General features: G+C 38.6%; 1 protein-coding gene across 1 annotated transcript in view; it reads right to left on the bottom strand.

The window, feature by feature from the left end:
* The window catches only part of CATSPERE (catsper channel auxiliary subunit epsilon), a 177,575-nt gene that overhangs the window by 143,258 nt on the left and 12,496 nt on the right, over positions 1-21,821 (bottom strand). The window contains exons 2-3 of the mRNA XM_020982097.2: positions 17,527-17,575; positions 8,507-8,580 (exon numbers count right to left, since the gene is read on the bottom strand). Coding sequence (XP_020837756.2) covers positions 8,507-8,580; positions 17,527-17,575 — 123 coding nt within the window. The remainder of the gene's footprint in view (positions 1-8,506; positions 8,581-17,526; positions 17,576-21,821) is intronic.

Genomic DNA, 21,821 nt, shown 5'->3' with positions numbered 1-21,821 from the left:
CTTCTATTAGCTCCCTCCCTTTTCTTCCTCTTTACCCTTATTACTTCTTCCTTTCCTTCTATTTACCTCTTCCTTTTTCTTTTCCATTTTCCTTCCTACTTCATATAGGGTAAGTTAGATTTCTATATCTAACTGATTATGTCATTCCCTCTTTGAACCAAATCTGATGAAAGTAAGGTTCAAACAATGCTCCTCTCCCTCCCTTCTTTCCCTCTACTGTAATAGGTTTTTGTACCTTTTCATGTGAACCTTTGTGCCTTTTCATTTACCCTTGTCTGCCTCCTCCTTTCCTTTTCTCTCAGTACAATTCCTTAATTAGATCCACTTAATCCACCTAATTAGATTTTTTTTATCATTAAATCAAAATCAACTTATACCCACCCCCTTTAAATGTCATAATAACAATACAGTTCTGAAGAGTGACAAGTGTTATTTTTCCTTGTAGGGATGTAAACAGTTTGCCTTTATTAATAACATGTCATTTTCTGTCCTGTTTACCTTTTTATGCCTCTCTTGAGTCTTGTATTTGAAGATCAAATTTTCTGTTGAGCTCTGGTCTTTTTTTTTTTCCATCAGGAAGGTCTGGAAGTCCCCTATTTCACTGAATGTTCATCTCCTGAAAGATTATGCTCATTTTCGCTGGGTAGTTGATCCTTGGTTTTAATGTAGAAGCTGCAAGGTTCTGAGTAATCCTTACTGTGGTTCCACAATATTTGAATTGTTTCTCCCTGGCTGCTTGCAGTATTTTCTCTTCAACCTGGTAATTTTGGAATTTGGTTACAATATTCCTTGGCATTTTCAACTTGGGATCTCTTTCAGGAGGTGATCAGTGAATTCATTCAATGACTATTTTGCCCTCTGGTTCTAGGATCTCAGGGCAGTTACCTTGATGATTTCCTGAAAGATGCTGTCCAGGCTCTTTTTTTAATCATGGTTGTCAGGTAGCCCAATAATTTTTAAATTATCTCTCCTGGATCTATTTTCCAGGTCAGTTGTTTCACCAGTGAAGTATTTTATATTTTCTTCTATTTTTTCATTCTTTTGTTACTGTTTGACCGATTTTCAGTCTCCTTAGAGTCATTAGTTTCTACTTGCCCAATTCTAATTTTTAACGAATTGTTGTCTTGTATTACATTTTATACCTCCTTTTCCATTTGGCCCATTTAAGGGAGTTCTCCTCAGTGAGTTTTTGTGCCTCCAATTCTGCTTTTTAAGGAGCTGTTTTCTTCAGTGTACTTTTTTCCAGTTGGCCAATTGTATTTTTTAGGGATTTGTTTTCTTCACTGTACTTTTTTCCCATTTGGCCAATTGTATTTTTTTTTAAGGACTTGTTTTCTATACTTGATTTTTATCCTTCCTTTTCCAAGCTATTGACTCTCTCTTGCATATCTCTCATTTCCTTTCCCAATTTTTCTTCTACCTCTCTTATTTGACTTTTAAAATCCTTCTTGAGCTCTTCCAAGAAGGCTTTTTTGGCTTGAGACCAATTCATAGTCCCTTTTGAGGTTTCAGTTGTGGGTATATTGACAATATTGTTCTCTTCTGAATCTGCCTTGATCTTCCCTGTTCCCATTATAAGAATCTATGGTCATTGTGTGTTTTTTGTTCATGGTGTTTGCTTATTTCCTGACTTTAAAGAAAATTGAGCTGTCCTGCTGAAGAGCAGGGGGCACTGACCCAAGCTTCTTGTGCTGGAAGCCTGGGGCCTGGCTTTGTGCTCTAGGGCCTCAGGTGGTGACAGTTGGAGGCTATAGAGTACTGGCAGCTTACCTGTAATGGGCTGGGATCAGCAACACTGGAGCTTTGGAGATAGGGGTGGGGAGTCTGGCCCCTGGTGGGAAGCCTGCTTACCCAGGCCTTGCACTGCTTTCTTTGGCTCCTGCTCACCTGGGCCTTGCACAGGGATGTTTCACCACTGGAGGATGTCTGTCAGCCTGGAGCTTTACCTCTTGGAGTTGTGCTTCCCAGAGTTTTCCTGAGGCACTGGGAGATTTGGGTGCTGGAGAACATCATTGCACATGGTGGTTTTCTGAGCTGGTGCCTACAGGTTTCCCTACCTGAACTGAGGCACACAGGGATCCTGGCATTGGTGCATACCTGCTCCATCACACTGGGGTTCAGGATCTCCCCCTTGTTTGTTGAGGTGGGGCTTTCTGCTGGCTTGCTGAGACACCTCCTGTTTTGTACTGCTTCTCCTCCCCCAGAGTGAAAAGGGCCTTTTCCATTAATCTCCCAAATTTCCTGAGCTACAAGACTGCTGCACCCCATCTTTCTGCTGGTTCAGCTGTTCCAGGGTTTTTCCTGGGGTGAATTTCTGGACTTTAGGAAGTCAATAAGGGAGATGAGAGCAACTTACTTCTTACTCCACCATCTTGGCTACTGGAAGTGGAAGTCCTCTAAATTGTTTATGGGGTGGAAGGTGTGTACAGGAAAGACTAGTACCTCTGGTGTGAGGGCTGCCAAACCCTTTTCAGGGCTGCTTTCCATCTTTGGTGTCCACCTGATGCACCTCTCACCTGCGGCTCCAAGAAGCAAAAGTGGCCACACACCGGTAAACCATTTTGGCAGATGGGCTAAACCAGATTGAAGGTAACCAAGGAGTCTCAAACCCATTGGTGAGTTAGGGGGGTATCTACCCCAAGCATGTGAAGACTTCCCCTGGTGAATGAGAACACTTTGTTCCAAAAGCTATGAAGGCAGCCAAAACAGGTGCTGTGGAGCACTTAGCGCTTGGTTAAACAATAAAGACGACAAGGTCATCCTCTGCATCTTAAGCCATCACCAGTCATCTTGATTCTGTCTTGCCACTGGATTGCAATGACTCTGGAAGAGACAACTTTGTGCAACTCTGCTCACTTAAATTCCAATTTACACATGAATCAAAAGACAGCACCCATACCATTTTACCTCTTTGCCTATCTCAAAGTCCTGCGGCAACAGGGAAGGGACAAAGCAGCAGGTGCAGACACACTGAAAGCTGCAGTTACAACCTTGCACACAAGTGGCCCAGGCCATAGGTCATCTTCTCACTAGAAACAGCAGTGGGATTCAGCAGCCCCTTGGGTGTCTGAGCAGCCTTTTAAGGATTGCACTGTTCACCTCCTGGTGTGAGGAAGGGGCTGGAAAAACTGCCTTAAAAATTATCTGCTTACCCAACCATGGCCTGATTACCGTGGCAGGGCGGGATCCCACCCTGTGGTTGAAACACATAAAAAATGTACAAAAATGTCTGCAAAGATGATTTCCCTCACTATCAGTACATGGAATATATGCACACCTGTAGACAATTCAAAATTCTGTAGATCTGAAAAATTAACAGCTCTTGTTGTGAGAGAACTCAGAAGGTATTGCATCCAAATAACAGCCCTGAGTAAAACAAAGCCGGCAAATGAAAGGCAGCTTACTGAAGTGGGAACTTGATACACACTTTTTCTGGAGTGTCCTCAGTGAGGAGGAATACTGTAAAGCTGGTGCGGATTTTGCAATCAAAACTAATCTAGTCAAAAAGCTCTTATGACTACCAAAAGGAATTAAGTCTCATGACAACGAGATTGCACTTGCAGAAAAATGCCATGTTCCCACAATGACAAAGAAAAATTTTATGAACACCTGGAGACCCTCATCATCAATGTGCCAAAAGAGGACAAGCTTATAATTCTGGGAGACTTCAGTGTGACAGTAGGCTCAGACTACCAGACTTGGCCGGGAGTGCTAGGGAGGAATGGAATTGGAAACAGCAATGGCAATGGTTATTTACTACTGAAGACTTGTGTATCTCATGACCTAATCATCATCAATACTGTCTTCCATTTACCTAAATGCAATAAAACTTTGTGGATGAACCTCTGTAGTAAACATTGACATTTAATAGACTATGTCATTGTAAAGAGAAGAGAGAGAGAGGATGTGAGAGTGATGAAAGCAATGTGTGGTGCAGAGTGCTGGAGTGATCATAGATTTATCCTCTCCAAGCTAAACATTCACATTCAACAAAAGCAGTGGCTCCAAGGCAAAATGACTACCAGAAGAATTAATGTCAACAGATTAGAGTGCTTTTCTGAGTGGGAACAGTTTGTTGCTAATCTGGAGGGAAAGTTGAGTGGAGCAACAGCAGAGCAGAAACAGAGTGGGCAGCTTTTCAGAGATTTGGTGCACAGCACTGCATTTGCTCATCTGGGTCAGAACACTCACAAACATCAAGACTAGTTTGATGAAAATGATGGGGAAATTCAGAAGTTGCTAAATGAAAAACGAGAACTCCACAGGATTTACCAGCTGGATAGTTTATCCATCTCTAAGAGGGCAGCATTTAATTCCATCAGAAGTAAAGTACAAGTGAAGCTTAGAGATATGCTGGATTCTTGGCTCAGTAAGAAGGCACATAAATTCAATTTTATGCTGATAGTTACAATCCAAAGCACTTTCATGGTGCTCTGAAGGTTATTTGTGGGCCAAAGACCTATGGTACATCTCAACTACACTGTGCTGATGGAGCCACATTGATTAGTGATAAGGACACGAGCTTAGAGAGATGGGCCTAACACTTCCAAAGTGTTCTCAACGGACCATCATCAATCAATGCTGAAGCCATTGACCATTTGCCTCAGGTTGAAGTCAGTCCCTCCCTAGCTGAAGTTCCAGCTGAAGAAAAAATTCTGAACACCATTAGACTCCTTTTGTGTAGCAAAGTACCTGGTGCTGATTCTATTCCAGCTGGAATTTACAAGGTGAAGGATGGAGTCCATTGCTTATACAAAAGCTGACCGAAAATTTCCAGGTTATATAGCAAGAGGCAGCTGTCCCCCAAGAATACAAGGATGCCTCCGTGTCCATCTCTACAAACGTAAAGGAAATAGATTGTCCTGTGACAATCACAGGAGGTTGTCTTTCTTAGTCATTGCTGGCAAGATTCTCACCAGAGTCTTCCTTAACAGGCTGATTCTTCATTTGGAAGATGGTCATCTACCTGAGAACCAGTGTGACTTCAGAAAGAGCCCAGGAACAGTTAATATGGTGTTTGCTACCCGACAACTCCAGGAGAAATGCCAGGAGCAGAACAAAGGTCTGTACACAATGTTTGTAGATCTGACCAAGGCCTTTGATACAGTCAGACATGAGGGCTTATGGAAAATGTCAAAATTTGGTTGCCCAGAGTTTAGCAGTATCGTATGTCAATTTCATGATGGTATGTTTGCCTGGGTTCTGCATAATGGACAATGTTCTTGTGTTTTCCCAGTTGCCAATGGAGTGAAACAAGGCTGTTTATGCCCATGCTTTTTAACACGATGTTTTTAGCCACATTTTCAAATGCCTTCAATGAAGATGAACATGGCATTAAGGTCAGCTACGGCAGTGATGGTAAATTCTTCAACTTGAAAAGGCTACCAGCCAAGACCAAAGTGGAGGGAGTGTTGGTGCATGATTTTTTTGTTCACAGATGATTGTGCACTCAACGCAGCCTCTGAAACTGGATCGTTTCTCTGCCGCTCGTGCTAATTTTGGCCTACCAATTAACACCAAGAAAACACAGACGGCTACTATATCTCCTATGTGTGGAACCATTGATTACAGCAAATGGAGTTTTGAATGCTATGGATTAACTTTGTTTACCTTCTCAGTATACTTCCTAGGGATGTACATACATTGCCAGAGCTAGCTCAGTGTTTGGAAGGTTTGGAAGGAAAGCGTGGGAGAGAAGTATCACACTGCCTACGAAACTGAAGTTCTACAGAGCTGTTGTGCTGACCTCATTGTTGTATGACTGTGAAACCTGGACAGTATGCCAGCATCATGCCAGGAAACTGAATCGCTTCCATATGAATTGTCTTAGGAAGATTCTGGAGATCACTTGGCAGAATAAGATACCAGAAACTGAGGTCCTTTCTCAAAATAAATTGGCAGGCATTCAAACTCTGCTGCAGAGAGCGCCACTATGATGGGCTGGCCATATTGTTCAAATGCCAAATGTATGGTTGCTTAAAAGACTATTTTATAGAGAACTTACACAGGGCAAGCTCTCACTTGGTGGTCAGAAGAAGCAATACAAGGACATTCTCAAGGTCTCTCTTCAGAACTTTGGAATTGATTGTGTGACATGAGAGACACTGCTCAGCATGGCGTGCCCTCGTCAGAGAAGGTGCCGTGCTCTATGAGCAAAGTGGAATTGAAGTAGCTCAAAAGAAACGCAAGGTGTGTAAATCTAGAGAGCCTGTCCACTCCAGATGTTTACATGGACTATTTGTGCCCGACCTGTGGTAGAGCATCCTGAGCTTGTATTGGTCTGATCAGCCACAATTGGATGCATTGTAACTTGACTCAAACAGAGTGATGTCATTTTGGTCCTCTTTGAGAACAAAATACAATAACCAACCATTTATGGCATGTATTCGTTTGGAGCTTATTATGATATCCAATGTAAAGTATTCATCTAAACCTAATTTCTGCCAGACTGCTAAATTTCCCAGTAGCTTTTCTTAAACATGAAGTCTATTTCTAGTGAGCACAGTGGTACTATGTTCAGCTGTTTCTGGGTCATATGTTCTTAATGCTTGACTGGTCAACTTTTCTATAACTAATCAGTACCAGTATACTCTAAATTTGCTACTGCTTGACCCCCAGTATAGCATAGACTGAGATCTGGTGCTGCTAAGACTCCCATTATGCCCACTTTTTATTATTATTTTCCATGAGATTCTTCACATTTCATTCAACCAAATACATAGCATTATTGTTTTTCTAGTTCTTTAAGGTAACATTTTGATCATTTGATTGGTATGATACTGAGTCTGTAAATAAATTTGTTTAGTATTATCATTTTTGTTATATTGTCATAGACTAACCATAAGCAATTAATAGTTTAGCAATTATTAAGGTATGTTTTCACATCCATGAAGAGTGTTTTGTGGCTATGTTTGTATCATTCCTCTATTTCAGTAGCTGAAATCCCAGATTCTTATATAAAATGTTCTTTTCCCCCCTCCTCTTTCTTCCAGCTAGGTTTTGTTGGTAATATACAGGAAGTCTGGTAATTTTTGTGGATTTATTTCAGATCCTGCTACTTTGGTGAAGCTATTATTTAATTATTTCTTTCTTATTAATTATCTTCTCTTGGAGTCCTTAATGTCATCTTCAAAAAGTGATCATTTTGACTCTTCTTTGCCTGTGCTAATTCTCTCCATTTCTTTTTATTGTCTTGTTATTATAACAAGAATTTCTAGAACTATAAAAAATAGTAGTGGTGACAAGGGACATCCTTCACTTACCTTTGATCTTACTGAAAAGGCCTTATATTTGAACGGTCCATTTATTCCTACCCTTTTGAATGTTTTTAACATAAACAGGTGCATTTTTTCTAAAAGTTTTCTTCTGTATCTTGATATAATCATGTGATTTTTGTTGTTATTATCATTGTCTTCTATGTTGATAATTTCCTAATGTTAAACCAACCCTGCATTCCTGATTTAACTACAATCTGGTCATACTGTAGAATCTTTTTTTTAATAAGCTGACATAGAATTTTGATAGTATTTTATTCAATATTTTTGTACTAATATTAGAGATGTTAGCCTATAGTTTCTTCTTTATCTGATTTACCTCTCCATAGTTTAGGTACCAGGGCCATATTTGTGTTGAGGTAGTTTGGTAGGATATCTTCTTTCTCTATTTTTGCACCTAATTTATATAACATTATAATTAATTGTTCTTTGAATGTTTGACAGAATCCACTAGTTAATCCATTTGTCCATGAAGTACTTTTTTCCCTTGGGAGTCCACCATGTTTTGTTCAATTTCTTTTTTCTGAGATTAGGTTATTTAAACTTAAATTCATTATTTCTTATCCTGTTAATCTGATTTTTAAATATTTTATAAATAATCACCCATTTCACTTATCAGTTGCATTAGCATAAGAGAGCAAAAAGAAGTTTCCAATAATTTCTTTTATTTCTTCTTCATTTGTTGTGAATTCTACTTTTCCTTTTTTTTTTAGATCAGAAATTTGGTTTTCCTCTTTCTTTTTAAAGTCAGGTTAGCTGGTGATTTACTTTATTAATTTTTTCCTTTTAAAAACCACCTTCTAATTTTGTTAATTTAGTGGTTTTGTTGTTTTCAATTTTATTTCTTCTCTGTTTTTTACAATTTATATTGTTTTGTTTTGATGGGTTTTTATTTGTTGACTTTCTAATTTTTTAGTTGCATGACTAATTAATTCATTGATTTGTTCTTTATATCATTTATTGGTGAAATTGCTTTACACATATTATCTCATTTGATCTTTATAACAACTCTTGTATTGTTATGGCTGAATCTCTGCTTACATCAGTCCTCAATACTTTCTTTCCTACTTTAAAAGTAATCTTTGTATCACAGTTCTCAGGAGTTCTCTTCAAATCTTGGCAACCCCACCACAAAATAAATCTGAATGTGCATTAAATCCAAGCATTTACAAAATACATGTGTATAGATATACATATATACATAACTATTTTTTATTATAAAAAAATCTTACCTTTTGTTTTTAATGGAACAAGCCCTTGGGACATCCCATTCTATAAAATCTGGTCCTTCATATTCTAAATGGATCTAAATAAACATAAAAGAAAAAGTAATGTTTATAACATAATTTTAAAGACTTTACTTATTTATTATTAAGACTCTAAATCCAGGTTAGTCTTTTCCATTTCTACCTCTTAGATGTCTTACAAGAGCTGGGTATGGAAAACTGGTACTCAGGTGAGAATTTGGTGCATCAGATATTAATTCTAGAGTCATCAGCATAGCAGTAGTAGTTGAAGAAATGAGAATGCATGATCCCTCTAAGAATTTAATTCTAGAGTGAGTAGAGCACAGGGCCCATGACTGATGCCTGGGGAATACCCACACTTAGGGAGTAAGTGTACAAATAAGATAGAGAAGAAACAGTCAGGAAGCTGGTATAACATCCAGATTAGTGGGGTGTCATGGAATCAAAGGAAACAGAATTTCAAGAAAGAAGGGGTGACCAGCAGTGTTCAGTACAGCAAAGGTTGAGGAATATGAAGACTGAGAAAAAACTACTGAATTTGTCTAGAAAGGGGGTCATTGGTGACTTTAGAACTATTTAATTGCGAGAGGAGAGGGGGAAATCCACATTACAGAGCACAAAGAAAAAAGTGGATTCTGATTGGGCCCATTCTCTTATAGGCATAGTGGAGTCATGAGAGGCACAGCAGACTAGACTATGATGCCACTAGCAAATTATCCATAACTCTCCAGAAAAAAATAATTATTTTTCTGTGCCATGTCACCTTCTCAATCTGATGGACATAGCAGGTGAAATAAACTCTGAAACAGTACCACTGGTGTTCTACTTTCTACCATCCGCATGACTGAACCATCCTGTAGCTCACCACAGAATTTTGTTAGTCTAGTGATCCAGATAGAATATGTCCTTCTGTACAAATTATGCTTTCTACCCCTGGGTTTCTCTTCTGTATTCATCTTATGCCTCCATTTCCTTACCTGTAAAGTGAGAGGGTTGGACTCAGTGGCCTGCAAAGATCCCTTCCAGCTCTAAACCTATGATCCTATAATATGCTATGATTTCCTATGATATGATATCTCAAATCAATGTATTTAATGCTGAACTCATTACTTCCCCAGTCCTCTATCTATCCCCATTGAAAACTAGGTCATCTAACTAATTTCCCTTATTCCATCCATGGTGTAATCATCCCTTTGGATCCCTAGATGGTTAGGCAAAACATTTGAGTTGATCTTTGTTCACTCTGTGAGAATAAAGAGTGCCCTCGTCTTTTTTCATCTTAGCCGAACCAAGTTATATGGATTCTTCTGTTTTGAAATTTTTCTTGGATGTGTCCTTTCTGCTCCATTCCCGCTGTGAACACCGTTAGTCCAGATTTTCATTACACATTGCTCTGAAGTCCTATGATAGCTTCATCATTGGTCCCTTTACCCAGATTTTTTTCCAGTATATATTATACATCCTTCAATCAGGCTTGTGTCAGACTTCATGGACTAGAATGATGATGAAGTAACTTACAATTTTAGTTGATTATGACAATTAAAAAATTGATTGTGATACCATAGCATCAAAGGTGATTACTCTTATATATAAAGCTGACGTCATGGAGTATAAAGATGTGATTTACGCTATTGAGTTTGAAACAAAGATATTATTTTACTTTTCTATGAGAGACAGTGTAGTCTTTATAAATTGACTCTTTCCTGCTTTTCCAAGCTACTCTACTCCCCTTCATTTACTGAATGATAGCATAGCTGGGTCCCTTGATCCTGTCCCTGAATGGAACACTCCATCTCCTGTTTCTAAGCATTTTCATTTGCTGTGTCCCATGCCTGGAATGCTAATTTTTATATCTCCCTCCGAATTTCCCTGGTTTCCTTCAAGACTCAGCTCAAATCTTAACCTTCTTTGGGAGACTCTCCCAGTCCCCCTAGTTATGAGTAACTTCTTTCCGATTTCCTTTCAACTACTGTGCATGTATCTTTTTTTGGGGGGGCAGCTCTGCCTTATTTTTTTTAAAATTAGATAGTATTTTATTTCCCCCCCCAGTTCCATGTCAAGAAAATTTTTATCATTCATTTTCACAAGATTTTGAGTTCCAAATTTTTTTTTCTCTCTCCCTCCCCTCCCCTCTTCTGAAAATGGTAGGCAGTTTGATATAGTTTACATGTGCTATCATGTAAAAACATTTCCATGTTAGTCATAGTTGTGAAAGAAGAAACAAATGAAAAGGGGAAAAAAGCACGAGAAAGAATAAAGTAAGTGAAAAAAATAGGTTTCTATCTGCATTCAGAGTCCATCAGTTCTTTATTGGATATGGATAGCATTTTCCTCTGTGAGTCCTTTGTACTTTTCTTTGATCATTGTGTTGCTAGAAGAGTTGAGTCATTCATAGCTGATCCTCACACAATGTTGCTGATACTGCGTTCAGTGTTTTCCTGGTTCTGTTCATTTCACTTTGCATCAGTTCGTACAAGTCTTTCCAGGTTTTTCTGAAATCTGCCTGTTCATTGTTTATTATTGCACAATAATATCCAATTACATTCATATACCACAGCTTGTTCAGCCATTCCCCAATTGATGGGCATCCCCTCAATTTCCAATATTTTACCACCACACAAAGGGCTACTATAAATATTTTTGCACATGTAGATCCTTTTCTAGAATGGTTGAATCAGTTCACAACTCCCCCAACAGTGCATCAGTGTCCCAATTTTCCCACATCTTCTTCAGCATTTATCATTTTCCTTTTCTGTCATATTAGCCAATCTGATAGGTGTGAGGTGGTACCTCAGAGTTGTTTTAATTTGCGTTTCTCTAATCAAAAGTGACTTAGAGCACTTCTTCATATGCCTATAAATTTATAGGCATATGAAGAAGTGCTCTAAATCACTGTTGGGGGAGTTGTGAACTGATCCAACCATTCTGGAGAGCAATTTGGAACTATGTCCAAAGAGCTATAAAACTGTGCATACCCTTTGATCCAGCAATACCATTACTAGGTCTGTATCCCAAAGAGATCACAAAAAAAGGGAGAAGGATCTACATGTGCAAAAATATTCATAGCAGCCCTTTTTGTGGTGCCATCTTGGCTCCTGGAAGTTGTCTCTACTGTGTGTGTATCTCGTATAGACTTAATTATTCCTAAGATGTCTCACCCATTAGCATGTATTTCGAGACAGAATCTAATTTTTTTTGCTCATCTTTGTATCTCTAGTACTTAGCACAATGCCTGACATATATAAACACTTAATAAATGTTTGTTGACTGACTACAGACCTGGTCTCAAGAGTAGGGAAGAAATGGGCTCAAGTCCTGCCCCTTAAGCATACTGGCTATACTGGCTATACTGGCTATACAAACCTGGACAAGCCACTTAAACTCTCAGGCAACTCTCAAAGACTCTGAATTGTAGAGTAGCACAGCGCAATAAATATTTATTGATTGATAGAATGGATACTGTTTTGTACTATTAGGGTAGGTGTCTTGAATAGGAGTTCCACATATTAATGAAAAAGATCAGGTAGGTCTAGTTAAAACAAACAAAGAAACAAAACAAAAAACCAAAACCCCAGACTATTAAGTATGAATGTAATGTATCCAATCAGAATGGTTTAAATTACAGAGAAGTCTGGAAGTTAAGATGAATACATAGTATGGTTATCAAGTGACTCTGAAACCCCTCAATTCTCTAGGTTTGTCCGAGCAGTAAAAATGTGTAGTCCCTATGAATCATAATTGATACCAAGGAATAATTTTAGATGCACATCAAACATTCATTACTCTATGTATGATACGGTTATATACCCATTACAACTTTAGAGGCCACAATACATAGTAAAAAAGTATCACATAAAGTTGCAAGTAGTAGACCAAGCATAGTTGTTCAGTCATTTTTTCAGTCATGTCTACTCTTTGTGACCCCATCTGGAATACAGTATTCAGTTTTGATGATTACAGATTAGAAGGGCATTGATAAACCTGAGAGCATTAAGAAGAAGGAAAACGGTACAGCGAAATACCCCAAATGTATGCCATATAAGGATCATTTGAAGGAAATGAGGGTATTTAGCTTAGAAAAGAGAAAGTAAGGGGTGGGTCATGATCAAGCATCTTCAAGAACTTGAAGAGATGTCACATAGAAGGGAAATTAGATAAGTTTCATTTGGCTTCAGAGAGCAAACATAGGCTCAAGGGCAGAAGTCTCAAAGAGGCAAATTTAGGCTTGATCTCAGGACAAACTTTCTAAATATAAGAGCTGTCCAGATATGGAACCGTTTGCCTTGGGAAGTAATGAGTTCTCCTTCCATGAAAGTCATCAACAAGAGCACTTGTAGGGGTACCGTGGTAGAGATTCTATTTGGGATATGGTTTGGCTTGATGGCCTCTAAAGGCCCTTTCAAATCTGAAATTCTATGATTCTGTGACTGCATCCTCCTCTTCCTTCTGTGTTTTCCTTAGTACTCTACATCTTTCCAGATTTATCATCTCCAGTTATCCTGACCTGTGTCTTGCCACAGGACTCAGATGGCCCTGGAGGAGAGAATGAGGCTGATGACTTTGCACAACTCTGCCTCACTTAAATCCAGTTCACTTACAAGTCAAGACATCACCCTCCTGATGTCATTGGTCCTCTTCAAGATTGAAAGACAAACAACAATTTGTGAGTAGTAGCAGCTGATCCACTGGGGACTCAACTGGGTAATCTTCCTTTCTTCCCTCCTTCCCTTTCTCCTTCTCTCCCTCCTTCTACAAGGGATTTGTTCTGTGAAGTTTGGGTTCAGTCAAATGGCCTCACTTGATGACCTAGAGGGCCACATATGGCCCTGAGGCTTTAGGTTCCCCATCCCTGGTAGTTCCAACAAAAAATAAGCACCATCTCTAATGATTTGGGAGCCACGGTGTTAATGCCACTTTAGAAAAACACAAAATGTTTCTAACACAATTATACATTTGTTGCTTAAATCAAGGTGCCTGGATTGCTGATAGAACTTTTGATAGAAAAAATAAACTGCAACAAAATTACAACCTCAAATTCTCAAAAACAAAATCCAAAAAACCTCTAATGCTTCTGTAGATAGCCTTAGCTTGATGTCAAATACTCAAAAATGTTCTTTTAGTGTTCTGGTTGTAGACTCATGACCATGGATCCCCTAATTATACATTTTGTACAAATAAATGTCAAACATGTCCCCAACTGAACTCTGTCTCTTCCCCCAACACATATCCCCCTTTCCTAACTTCCTCATTACTGTCAAGGGTATCACTATCTTTCCAGTAATACAGATTCACAAACCTAGGTGTTATCACCAATTCTTCACTCTCTCTCATTCCCCATATCCAATCAGTAACCAAGTCCTGTCTATTCTACTTTCATAACATCTCTCATAATTGTCCCCTTCTCTTTTCTGATACTGCCATCACATTGGTATAGGCCTTCTTCACCTCATGCCTGAATTATTGCAATAGCTTTCTGGTTGGTCTCTCTGCCTCTTATCTCTCCCTACTCCAGTCTATCCTGATTCAGTTATCAAAATTATCTTCTTAAAGCCCAGGTCTGACCATACTATTTTCTGCTCCTATAATAATAAACTGCAGTGGTTCCCTATTACCTCTAGGATCAAATATAAAACCCTCTGCTTGGCTTTTAAAGCCCTTCTCAACTTTAGCCTTTTCTACCTTTCCAATTTTCTTATTATTTGCCTCTCTCCATGTACTCTTTGACCTAACAACAGTGCAGTTCTTGCTGTTCCCCTCACAAATCACTCCATTTGCCTCCTCCATGCACTTTTACTGGCTCTTCTCCCTTGCCTGTAATTCTTTCCTTCTTCACCTCCACTTCCTGGTTTCCCTGGCTTCCTTCAAGTATCAGGTAAAATCTCACCTTCTACAAGCAACCTTTAATGGTCTTCCTTGACGTTTATGCCTTTCAACTGAGATTATTTTCAGTTTATCTTGTACATATCTTGTCTGTACAGAGTTGTTTGCATGTTGTCTCTTCCATTAGATTGTGATCTTAAGGGTAGAGACAATTTTTGCCTTTCTTTGCATCTCCAGCACTTAGAATAATAGGGGCTGGCACACAGTCAGAGCTTGATAAATACTTGCTGACTTGACTTGACCCTATCTGTTGAATTTGCTATAACAGATCAGGCAAGAATCATAAATCAAATGGCAAAGTTTTTAATTAGGACAGAATACAAAAGTAAATGTCAAATAACAATCAAGTAGCATAACTTCTCTGTGCCTCCCTCACAAAGGGGATATAATCTCCCACAAATTCCAATGTTATTGGGAAGGGAACCATCCTTAGACATCTCAGAACAGCTTTCATGGCTCCATTTTCCAGCAACCAGCTGTGGATCATTGATATTCTTTGCAACTGCCATTTCTCTTCGCCGCTTAATCTACCATTTGCTAGTTCTTCAAAAACCTGTTTTTTGCCATCTGTTGAACTGTTATCTGAGGCTAGGGGGCTTGTCTTCATAAAAGGGACATTTATTTCTCTTGTGAGAGTGGCCTGCCTAACATGTCTGGGAGGCAGCAAACATGATTTTAGCTCTCGTGTTAGGCTGGGGCTAAACACCATAGTCATTCACTCTACTAGACACCCCTCAGGCAAATGTGAAGACATTTTTTTTCAACCTCATTCCCTATTCCCTTTGATAAGTGGTTACTAGGGTCACCTAATATTTAGGTTAAGGCAAGTGAATTCCTTTCAACTACTATCATTTCATTAGCAACTAGAGCCAAGGCCACCATATTAGCTTTCAGCTTCAAAGAAGGCACTTAGCACTTTGCCCCCATGGAGGGGATATATAGAGAGGGAGGTCAGCAAACTGAAGAAAATGTCATGTAAGATCATGCCTTCCAAAGAAATAAAAGCATGTATTAAAGCTTTCATCAGGATATAGGATATACTCTGGAACTTGCTTAGAGCATTTTAGGCCATTACTGAGCCAATGTCCCATTATATAATGATTGTACACATGCACAGATTATCGGCTTAACATTAAATAAGGACACATAAACACTGTACTTGTGAATATTCCATCAAAACTAAGACAAAAATCTCAGATTCTCATAGACCACCTGCTTCATTATGTTTTGACTACGCCTACAAATAGGTCACTATGTCTGTGGGACAGGGAGCAGTAAAAGAAGTTTTGTGATTTGAAAATCAGAATTCCTGTCCATTGATAATTTTTACAGTGGAGTTGTATCTTATTAGAGGCAAAGTTCGGTGCTAAAGGCAAAAGTTGTACTTAGTCAAAATCACCCTTGAAAAAGCTCTTAAATTAGCTGACTTTAAGTTGCTTCTCATCAAGAAGGCTGTATTATTAACTTTTTTTTTCTTTTTGGTGAGGCAATCGGGGTTAAGTGACTTACCCAGAGTCACACAGCTGGTAAGTGTCAAATATCTGAGGCTGGATTTGAACTCAGGTCCTTCTGACTCTAAGGCCAGAGCTCTATCTGCTGCACCACCTAGAGGCCCCTATATGTATTAACTTTTGACCAACTACTCCAGGATGCCTTGCAGTGTCAAAATGGCCTAGCTTCTTCACTACTGATCCTTCCCTGACAGCTTAGGGTTGCCTAATTAGTATATCAAGATCGAAGCCCTTTCATCATTAGCCAATGGTGCCTCCACCTCCCACCCAGCTTGAGTAGGGCTGATTGGGTATCTGGCTCTTGCCACAACAACCTCCTTGATAAAGAGTTAAGAAAAGAGGGAACTAACCTGCACTCTGTTTTTCTACTGCTATAAGTCCTCTTTTACGGTCCAGTCTCTGGGCTACACTCTCTTCTTGAGTACGTGCTGACTAAACCTGCTTGCTTCACTCCATTCTTGCCTCCATGGTTCTTGCTGCTCCTTTGGCACCTCATAGGAATTATCCTTAACATGCTAAACTTTTGACATTATGTCAGGATGCCTTAAGTTTATAAACCCTGGACTAAGTAGCTAAAACTCCCTTACCTTCCAAGGTTTCTCTTACGATGTGTGGAGAGAAAGGGCTGGGAGTAGGAACCCAGAATCCCAAGTGAAGGTCTCCTTGCTTCTCTAACCAGTATGTGGACTGGGACAAGAGGTCTTTCTCTGAACCTCAGTTCCCCTTCACCCTACCTCATCAGCAAAGCCAGTAGGCACGGAAAACTCTCCCTCTTAAGCTGGGGGCAGGAGGTGGTGGTGGTAGTGGAATGGGTGTGTTGGGCAGCGCTGAGAGGCTAAGATCCTTTTCTGACAAATTGCTGTCATCAGACACATTTTTATATATGTCTCTATAAGTGTAATTAGGGCAGCTAGGTGGCATAGTGGATGCAGTGCCAATGCAGGAAGTAAGGACGACTTAAGTTCAAATTTGGCTTCAGATACTTCTTGGCTGTGTAACCCTGAGTAAGTCACTTAACCTCTATCTGCCTCAGTTTCCTGAGCTGTAAAATGGGAATCATCATAGCACTTAACTCACAGGATTGTTGTGAGGATCGAATGAAATAATTGTAAAGTGCTTAGCACAGGACATGGCACATAGTACGCATGTAATAAATATTTGTTCCCTTCCCTGGTCCTTTCAAAGTTGTCTCTGTTAAGGCTGTTAGAAGTTCAGTTCAGTGCCTAGTTAAAAGTACATGATTAACTAGTCCAGAAACAAGGAGTGTACTTTTTGAAACTTTGATCAAAGAAAGGTTAGAATAACTATTCTATTGGAATCAGACTGTAAGGACAAATAAGTAAGTCTTCAATATTTGGGTTGCATCTGAGGATTTTACTTTTTCTATCTGAAAGAAGAAAAACCGTAAAAGCGTAGTCTTTGTCTTTCTCCTCCATGACTGAAATGTAGGGAAAAAGCTTTAAATTGGTGAAGAGTAGGAGCTGAAAGCTGCCAATAGTGGAATGCCAAGATGACTTCTGTTTGAGTTTGTCCTCAGCTCATTTATACAATTCTGTACAAATAAACATTATCATTCAACTTTAATCTGAAAAACTCAAAGCAGTAGATACTTACAGTTGTTCTGGTATTGAAAACAGCATAGTTTTTGGTATTTGTTCTATACCTATAGGAAAAAAGTACCAAATATTAACATTAATTTTCCCATACAATGTCAATACCTGCCTTGGTAGACAAATATTATAGAGCTGCCTAAGATTCAAAGGGTTAAATACCTTTCCTACATGTTAGAGGTAATTGAACTTCTTAAGCCCAGCCGTCTTTGCATTACATGTTTTCATGCAAAATAACAATAGTAAAATCAACGTTAATCCACTTATTAAGGTCAACTTTCACTCTAGACCTAGTGAAACAGTATGTGTGAGCATAATTTTCCTCTTATTTTGGATGCTTATAAATTCAGGTATAACAGATGAAGTTATAGGTGGCAGAGCAATTACAAATTGCTAGAATGCAATGGTTTTGGAACTTCTGGCAAAGATAGTGACAAAAGTTCCAGCCAAGCCAATTCAATTCAATTCAATAAATATTTATTGGGGGTAGCCAGGTGGTGTGGTGGATAGAGTGCTGGGCCTGAAGTCAGCAAGACTCATCTTCCTGAGTTCAAATCTGGCTTCAGACACTTACTAACTGCATGACCTTGGCCAAGTCACTTAATCCTGTTTGTCTCAGTTTCCTCATCTGTAAAATGAGCCAGAGAAGGAAATGGCAAACAACTCCAGTATCTTTGCCAAGCAAACCCCAAATGGGGTCATGAAGAGGCATGACTGAAAAACAACTGACCACCATCGCCACCATTTCTTAAGCACCTACTACATGGCAGGCATTGTGCTAATCAATGATGAGCTCTAGAAGAAACAAAGATTCAACAAAATGAAAGAGAAGCACCAGAATGTTCTACTGTGCTGGTTCAGGACAACACCAAGAGATAGACTGAAACCTGAGGATAATCTAAAGACTGAAAACTTCCTGCTTGTGTGGACAGGGCATGAAGTCCAGCATGAGCTGCTGCTCTAGGATATGCCAGAGGATAAGCTGCGGTCAATACAGGCTTTGGTCAGGTCTGGGTCAGGAAACAAGCCTTAAGTCAGCACAAGCTATGGGTTGTGTCTACACCAGAAGATGGCTATTTTTTTTTCATAACCAGTATTTAGCCACGCAGATAGTAAGCACTCAGCAAATGCTTAACATACTGTTGTGGTTGACTGATTTACTGACTGACTGGCAGAACCTGATCTTGGGCAGTTTCCCAGCCAGGGACAACAACATGAGAGATAGTATCAGGATTCAATTACCTAACCTAGCACTGTGACAATGAAGTGGCAGCTGGACTTTAGTGGGAGCAGAAGGAAGTCCCAGCACAGCATTAATTCATAAGGTGAAAATAACACTGTGGTAATTATAAGCAGAACCTCAGAAACAACAAGGACAAGAGTGAATAAAAAAAATGACTGAAGAGGCACAAAATGAAACACTGAGAGAGAGAATAAAAAACTTGAAGCAAAAAGTGGAAAATCTTACCCAAGCAGTGAACATACTGAAAAATAGAGGGACAAAAAGAACTCAAAAGCTCAATAATACAAATCTTAGGGGTGGGCCTGACACCAGTAGTAGAAAGGAAGAGGAAGAGCATTTCTACAGCACCTGCTATGTGCCAGGCACTGACTAAGTGCTTTATAAATATTGTCTCATTTGATTCTCTTAACAACCCAGTGAGGTAAGTACGATTATTAACTCCATTTTATAGTTGAGGAAACTGAGGTAGACAGAGGGATTAAGTGACTTGCCAAGGGTCACACAGGCTGGATTTGAATTCAGGTCTTCTTGACTTGAGGTCTACCATTCTATATATTCTACCACCTAGCTGACTTAGTACCAGCACCCTGCTCAGGTTCAAATTTAGGATAAAAATGAGACACTTGTAAATCACTGAGAAGTTAATAATAATAAAAAAAAGGTTTATTTTGCCCTAGTAAAGCAATAATAAAATAATAATATGCAATAAGGATGCAGAGGCATTTAGCTTCTAGACACATGGTCCCTTTCTTCTCAATATAGAAACCTTTCTGGTCAGCAGGGCAGAGTATGATGACTTGTGTGGTCTTCAGATATCCACTAATACAGAGAGTCCTGACCATGTGTGTGTGAGGGGGAGGGGGAGAATGTTTTATTTTTTTAGGTGACAAGGAAGCTGTATCAAGGAAGGCAAGGGCCAATCAAGTCCCAAGGACAGCTTTGTAACTTCTAAGGAAAAGTAATCCTTGTGGCATTCCTGTTGTGAGAGAAATGGAGAACCCTGGCAGATATCATAATAAGAAGTATTAGAAGGCAACGTATTGAAAAAATAGAACCCATGAGTTATTTCCTATAAAAAATGACCTTGAAAATAAGATAAGGAAACAATTCAAGAAGTACTAGAGTCTCAGAAAACTATGGTTATGACCAACTAAACAAAAAAAAATCCTCTGGATGTGACATTTCAAAATATAAATGGGAATTGCCTGTAAGTATTAGAACAAGTGAGCAAAATGAAAATATAAAAAATCAGGAGGTTGCCTCCTGAAAGAATCCTCAAAATGATAATACAAATGAATATCAACCACAATCCATAGTTTCTAGGTCAAAGAAAAAATGTAAGAAAGACAATGATTGAATAGGTGGGAACTGCAGCCAGCATCCCACAAGATTTTGCAGGAATATCATCATATACAAAAGCAAAAGAAAAGGCTCTCAAACAAGAATTACTTATCTTGAAAACTAAACTTAATTCTATAAGCAAAAAAAAATGCTTTTACCAGAATAAATGACTTCTAAGCATTCCTACCAAGAAAACCACAGCGGGAATAATCTTTGAATTACAAACAGCAGAGATGAGAGAAACCAGGAAGGATAAATACATTCGGACTTTTAAAGGGCCTAAATGATGTGGAAGTACTTATATTCTATTCAAGGGAGAAGGGATCACTGTCATCTCAGAATCCCACAGCCTTCAAGAGTCAAAGAGATCAAAGAAAGATAAATTCGGGCCATGAGCATAGTTTTATTCTGTTTTATTGTTGTTGTTGTTGTTTAGAGAATAAAGAAAAGGGAAGAGAAAAGGAATAAACTAATAAACAAATGAAGAATAAGAGGGAGGAACTTAGGAATATGAAGATTGGATGGGTGAAGTAAGGCATCTCATGAACCATCATCAGGTATCCTCTGAACCAAGCATAGCAAGGTTGAACAAATACAAAACGTAGTGCATAACTAAATTAAATTAAATTCAACAGGTAAATAAGTGAGGACAGAATGAGGAAACGACAGGGTTTGAGAAAGAATTGATGTTTGGGTAAGGATTAGTCACAAACAAAACATATTTCAATTGTGGAGGGCATATTATAAAGAGAGTATTAAATTGAGGGAAAAAGCATTAATCTTTGTCTGGGCTGAAGAGAGAAAGGGTAAAGGAGTAGGGTGTGATAACTCAATTACAGATTACTGCTGTTGATCTCATTCCCTTCGTCTCATGCCTCATTTTATTTTTTATCAGATAGAGGGAGATCAAGGCCAAAAAGTAAATTATATACTGTCACCCATAAGACACAGAAGCATGACAGAAAGAATTAGAAAACAGTTCTTTATAAGAAATATGCTTAAAACAAATATTCACATAGAGTTAAGATGATGGGATATGGTAGAATCTATAATGCATCACAGGAATCCAAGAAAAGCAGGAGTGGCAATTGCGACCTCAGACAAGGCAACAGGACAGTATACACATAGTTAAAAGACATTTGCAGAAGACCTATGCTATGTTTAAAGGTACAATAAATAATTAAACAATATTTGTAATTAATATATGTGTACCAAATGACATAATATCTAATGTTCAAGGAAAAGCTAATGAAATTTTAAGGAGAATCAGATAGCAAAACAGTAATTGTTGTGGACTGATGTGCTCCTTTTAAAACTAGAGAAACTAACAAGATAAACAGGAAAGAGTTTAAGGAACTGAATAAAATTTTAGAAAAGTTAGGTATAACATATCTCTGTCAATTACTTAATGGGAATTATAAGGAGTACACATATTTTGTATGGCACCTTTACAAAAAACTGACCATATGCTAGACATAAAAAGCCATAAACAAATAATAAAAAAAATTAAATGTATCTTTTACTAATCACATCACATGCAAAAAATATAAATAAGAGAAATTATAAGGATTCCAATTTAAATGGAGACTAAATAATTCAATCCAGAGCATGGATGAGTCAAAGAATAATTAAATCATAGAAGCAATAATTTTATCTAAGAAAATGTTAATATGACCATATACAAAAACTTCAGTGTCATAGCTAGATATCTCTGT

This window comes from Phascolarctos cinereus, unplaced genomic scaffold (assembly GCF_003287225.1).
Source record: "Phascolarctos cinereus isolate Bilbo 61053 unplaced genomic scaffold, phaCin_HiC Scaffold_5;HRSCAF=322, whole genome shotgun sequence".
Taxonomy (NCBI): Eukaryota; Metazoa; Chordata; class Mammalia; order Diprotodontia; family Phascolarctidae; genus Phascolarctos; species Phascolarctos cinereus.
Note: the sequence above shows the minus strand (reverse complement) of the source record. Positions and strands in the feature narration are given on the sequence as shown.